A 6,000-nucleotide genomic window follows, 5' to 3' on the forward strand; every position below is an offset into this window, starting at 1 on the left:
AAAATCTGCCCAGGCGCAGGAAAAAGGAAATACTCACACACAGACACACACACACACACACACACACACACACACACACACAGACACACACACACACACACACACACAGACACACACACACACACACACACACACACACAGACACACACACACAGACACACACACACACACACACACACACATTTACAGATGTACAAATTCATTCAGTCAGATGAGTCACCTGTTCAGTTTTGCAGTCCGCCCTTCCTGCTCAGTTTGTCTTATTCACATTCCTCACGCCAACACAATATATTATTCATCTATTCACACATCTCCCCATCTGCTTATTTATCATGGTGACACGTGAATAAATGTGTTTGTTTATTTGTTGTGTTTTGTTTGACTCTCCAGAGAGTGCCCCAGTACATGCTTATAGTCCAGGCCACAGACATGGAAGGCAGCCAGACCATCGGCCTGTCCAACACTGCCACGGCCCTGATCACAGTGAGGGACATCAACGACAACCCGCCAGAGATGACCTCCCGCACGGTGAGTGAGTCACATGGGAGTGGGGGTGCCATCATTGGTTACATACAGCAGCAAAAACACACTGCTCAGTTAGTGGAGAGGGCGGGGGAGCAGAAACATGGGAGGCAACTTATGGAAATGTGTTTGTGTGTGTGTGTGTGTGTGTGTGTGTGTGTGTGTGTGTGTGTTTGCTCGTGTGTGTGTGTGTGTGTGTGTGTGTGTGTGTGTGTGTGTGTGTGTGTGTGTTTGCGTGTGTGTGTGTGTGTGCGTGTGAGTGTGCATGCGTGTGTGCGTGAGTGTGTGTGTCTCCCCATTTGCCCGTCACTTGATTTCGTCTGGTGCTGCAGGCTGAGGAGAAGATGTGTTGATTCTCTCTCTCCTTCTCTTTCTTTCTGGTCTGTTTCCTGTCTGTCTCTCTTCATCTCTGGCTCTTCCTAATGCATGTTACCATGGCGAGGCAGTATCTCTCAGCACGTCCCTGGCCTCCCACCCTCCTGCTTTGATAAACCTGAAATAGCTCAAAGCAGTTGGCAAAGCTGTGCTTTTAACACGCACACTCACACAGGCGCACACACACACACACACACACACACACACACACACATTGATATGCACATATGCTTAGGCACACCCCATACACACCCGGTACACAAGCACAACGAGAGACAGAGAGAGAAAGAAAGAGATTGACATTCACTTTCACACACTTGCATATGTTTTATGCTTTGCATTTAACACAGTACCCCAGACATAGGGTTGGGTATCGTTTGGGTTTTATCCGATACCGGTGCTAAATTGATTAAAACGGTGCCGGTGCCGAAACGGTGCCTGAACCGGTACTTTTTTTTAAATGTTTTAAATTAAAATGGTCTAAAGCATAAATTGTTTTTTTTTTAATTGATGGAACAAATTTAAACATGAAATTGAACTGTTATATTCAATTTACTATCAATATCTCATTGCTACTACAAATAATACATTTAAATGTTAAAACAGCTTGCCATGCATGCACACACAATGGTAAGCTCTGCTTTCAAGTTTCCCCAGTGTAGGCGGTTTGCCATAAGGTAGGCTATGTTAAAACCGCTTGCCATAAAACTGCCAGGTCATGGACAACGGCATTTGCAAGCAAGCTAATCTAACAGGAACTCTACTTTCCAGTTAATTCAGTGTGTTCCCAAATGCTTCAAGAAATGTCATGTCTTAACCCATAACACGCAGTGGTTTTGAACATGTTAGGCTACATGTCGGTGTTTAAGTGTTTAGATTCCCAGCACTAGCCTAGTAGGCATTTTAACAGCAACAATGGCTATGTGCTAACACCAGTCAGCTGAGTTTAATTAGCGATAACGTTTTTTAAGCCTCTTTGACAGCTGTAACCTACATATTTATGTTTTTGCCAGCTAACTTTTAACATGATCTTCATATTCATTGTGATGCTATATGGGAAAGATTAATATCATGCCATTATGTTGTTTAACACCGTGAAATAAAGTTTTCACCTTACAACTTTGCTGATAACATTTCAAATAAATGTCAGTTAGCGTATTAGCAAGGATATTGTGTAACGTATAGGCTAGCCTACTGTTGATGTTGTTTCATAGCCTTTTGCTTGTGTGTAGTTAGGCCCACTGCTAGATTTTGACAGGAGCTCGCGATATCGCTTTAAAGTAAGCTATTTGGGCTCACGCAAGCTGTCAAACTCTGTCCACTCGCCTATGTGGTGCACCCCTCTGGTTTATCCAGTGTTTATCATATGTTAGCTAACTGTATCTGGGCAAGACGTTAGAGATGGCGCATGACATGCAGTGATGCCTCGTATAAAAAAAATAAATAAAAAAAACGCTATTTAAGCACCGAAATGAGGCACCGAAATCCACGTTGTTATTCGATGCAGTTACTACCGTTTGTGTCGGCACCGGTGCCATATTAGAACCGTGTTTCGGTGCCCAACCCTACCCAGACAGTACAAAACAAACAGATGGAGAGAGGCACACAAAAGTTCAACACAACAATATGAATTGTAGTTGTGTTTTCATTCTGCCCACTCGTCAGTGGAAAAGTACCTCAGCAGACTTTCAATGACACCCTGCAGCACAAACACCACCTCCAGACGAAGCTGGCCAGACGGCAAGACTGACTGACGGCCAGCCCAGGGAATTGAACGCAGGCTGCTGAATAGAAATGGACTTGGCTGAGTGCTGGTCGTACTGAATAGTTTAGCGTCTCTCCCGGTGGACTGGGGAGTCAAACAAATTAAACGCCCCCAAAAAGTCCAACCAGACAGAAAACGGTGCTGGGCCAGAGCTGGTTCTCATCTGAACCAGATCCAGTTCAGATCAGAATAAAATTCAATTGAGTTCGACTCTATTTATGACTCAATTAAAATAGTCTCAAGGGGCTTTGCAGAGCCCAGAGCCTGAACTCCAGATCAGAGTGGACAGTCCAGAAAAAGAGTTCCTCTCTGAGAGTTCCTCTCTGAGAATTCCTCTCTGAGCACTTTATCTTGGAACACCAAAGGCTGATTTAAAGCAGTCCAGTAAAAGAGTTCCTCTCTGAGCCCTTTATCTTGAAACACCAAAGGCTTATTTAAAGCAGTGAGCCATGTGAGGGTGCACAGAAGTCCACCTGCTCCAGTGCAGAGAGGCAGATGAAGAACCTTCTCTACCCCTTTTCCCCTCCACTAGCAGCTATGGACGTAACCATAATGGAACTGCTGCTGCCCAGATCGATACTCACTCGATACTCGATACTCACTCGTCCAGCCGCTTTTGCAGATCCGTGCCAAATGGCAAGGTCCATTGTACATTCAGCACAAACTCTTATATGTGTTGATGCGCCCTTGGCTTCTTTTACTGTCTAAAACTCTGTCCTTACAAGAAATACTGGTGTGCTATCATGTTCAAAGACAGGGGATGATGTGTGCCTTTACAGTCTACGCTTTCTCCCTCTGCATAAAAGGAGAGGCTTCCTCTCTGGAGGGGAGGGAAGGGGTTGCTGTACGCTGCAGCTCTGTGGTTACAGGGCTGCTGGTTGGACCAGAGGTTTGGCACACCCCCAGACATGTCCACAGGGAGGAGAGACATTCCAGCTCTTGCAATGGCACACACACACACACACACACACACACAAAAGCGTGGAGATATATGCTATATGCTGTGGAGAATAGTGCACATACAGTAAATACAGTGCACATACAGTAAATATATACATACACACCCAGACACGTACGTGTGTCTCACACCCACACACACACACAAACACACAAACACACACACACACACACACTAGGGCTGCAACCAACAATTATTTTCATAGCTGACCGTATATTATTTTCTTGATGAATTGATTAGAAAAAATAAGAAAGTGGATGTAAATGCCATCAACACACACACACACACACACACACACACACACACACACACAAAGCCCAAGATTATGTCTTCAAATGACTTGTTTTGTCCACACTCCAAAGCTATTTAGTTTACTGTCATAGAGTTTAAAGGGACACCAGGCAAGCCTGATGCTTTTTCTCTATGAAACTCCCCCTCGCTCGGTCTGAAGATCTTTTCCTTTTCTTTGCATCTTCCGTCAAGGGTTTTCGCTGCTTCTTCGCCGGCTCTACCATTATACACATGTTTGCAACAATCGCGTTTCGTTAGCCTGCCTCTGTGCTGTGGATGCAGGATGTAAACTGATCCTGCTTCGGTCGGCGGGTACGATACACTGAACTTGCAAGCGGGATATTCTTCCTACAGGCAGTAGGGGCGGGCAAGAGAGTCTTCATTCGCCCTGTAATGAGTCATTTAACCATATACCGACTTACGAAGATGAGTAATTAACACGAAAACGTTGCCTGGTGTCCCTTTAAGAAGCTGCAGTCAGAGAATGTTGAGGTATTTCCCTTACAATTTTATACAAATTTGCTTAACCGATTACGATTAAGTAAGATGGCGATTAATGGCGATTCATTTAATATCAACAACTTATCAATTAATCATTGCAGCTCTAACACACACACACACACACACACACACACACACACACTCACAAACCTGGTAATAACTCTTGGTAGCTCTCTCAACTCAAGAATGTCTTATTTGTTTTGTCAGTTAGTCTTTCTCTCTCCTGCCCACACTCATGAGGCAGAGTGCAGTGAAGACGCACTGCTCAGTAATTATTTGCATATGACAGATGCATGAAAGACTATGGATCTCCCCACCAGAGCCCAAGCCCAAACATAAGCAAGGTAATTAAGGGAAATGGTTTGAGGGGGTGTAAGCTGAGCAGATATATTGCTTCCAATTTGAAGAAAGCCATATGTTTTATTCGTTTCTCTACAAGCCCCATGAATATGGAGAGGGCTTTTCATTGTGGCATGCCGAAAACAAAAACACAATGGTACTTGCCACGTCTCATTATGTTGCATACAGGGAGGTCTAATCTTTCATCTCCCCTCGATTCTGTCTCTCTCTCTCCATTCTTTCTCCATCACTCTCTCTTTCTCTCACACACTCTCTCGCTCTCTTGCTTATCTTTGCCTCTCTAGTGTAATGAGGATGATTATCATTTTACATGCTGCAGTAAAAATTCAGTCTATGGTCATACACACTGTTTGTGTGTGCGTGTGTGTGTGTGCGCGCATGCATGCATGTGCACATCTGTGTGCACCATAATGCAGACTAACCTCCCTCTCTAAGTACCTAGATGTACCGCAGAACGGTACAAAATTACCGCTGCCCAGTCCCCAGTACGCATAAATTAATTTATAGTATGGCTCCCCATGAACGGAATTCCACGAAACTCAGCATGCATTCAGAGGGTGTCATGGTGATCCTACAGGTCAAATTTCGTGCAGTTCTGAACACTTCAGCCAAAGATACCTGCGATTACAGAGCCTGAGTTTTGCTTTTTCATTTTTAACTATGTGGCGCTATACCGTAAATTAGTGGTTATGGGATTGGTTGAGATAGCGTCTTGAGCCCAACGTACAACAAAAATGTGGTCCTACGGTTCTCGAGATATTCACAGAAAACTGTGTCAGCCCTACCCTCCTTTCAGGGGTGTCCAGTCTGGCGGGGAGGTGAGGGTTGGGGGCGAAAATCAGTGGTTATGTGTCATCCTTGTGGGGCTAGGCCTACATGCCCACCAAGTTTCGTGCAGCCCCGTCTTTCAGTGTCCCGAATCGTTGACACAAAATTACTGAAGAAAAAAATAAATAAAAATCAGAAAGAAAAAAAAAACGTATATCTATATGACCGCTACGCTAGCTACGCTAGCATAATAATCAGCTGTGTGGTTCCTGTGTTTCTAAGGCGTGTGTGAAAGATCAGAGGGTTCATGATACTGGTTTGAAGGATAACTCAGTCCATATAATGAGGGGGTCTCATAGGGAAAGAAGAACAAAGTCTTCAAGCAACTTTCCTCTAGCCACTGGATGAAAGTTTTCAGTGTACATCCAACAATAAAATCCTTTTTGGTTTCTCCTCCAAT

General features: G+C 44.3%; 1 protein-coding gene across 1 annotated transcript in view; it reads left to right on the plus strand.

Annotated features, from left to right (window-relative positions):
- The window catches only part of cdh4 (cadherin 4, type 1, R-cadherin (retinal)), a 230,326-nt gene that overhangs the window by 200,890 nt on the left and 23,436 nt on the right, over positions 1 to 6,000 (plus strand). Inside the window, exon 9 of the mRNA XM_042090357.1 lies at positions 391 to 528. Within this exon, the coding sequence (XP_041946291.1) occupies positions 391 to 528 (138 nt within the window). The remainder of the gene's footprint in view (positions 1 to 390; positions 529 to 6,000) is intronic.

The sequence above is a fragment of the Alosa sapidissima genome, chromosome 4, assembly GCF_018492685.1.
Source record: "Alosa sapidissima isolate fAloSap1 chromosome 4, fAloSap1.pri, whole genome shotgun sequence".
NCBI lineage: Eukaryota > Metazoa > Chordata > Actinopteri > Clupeiformes > Clupeidae > Alosa > Alosa sapidissima.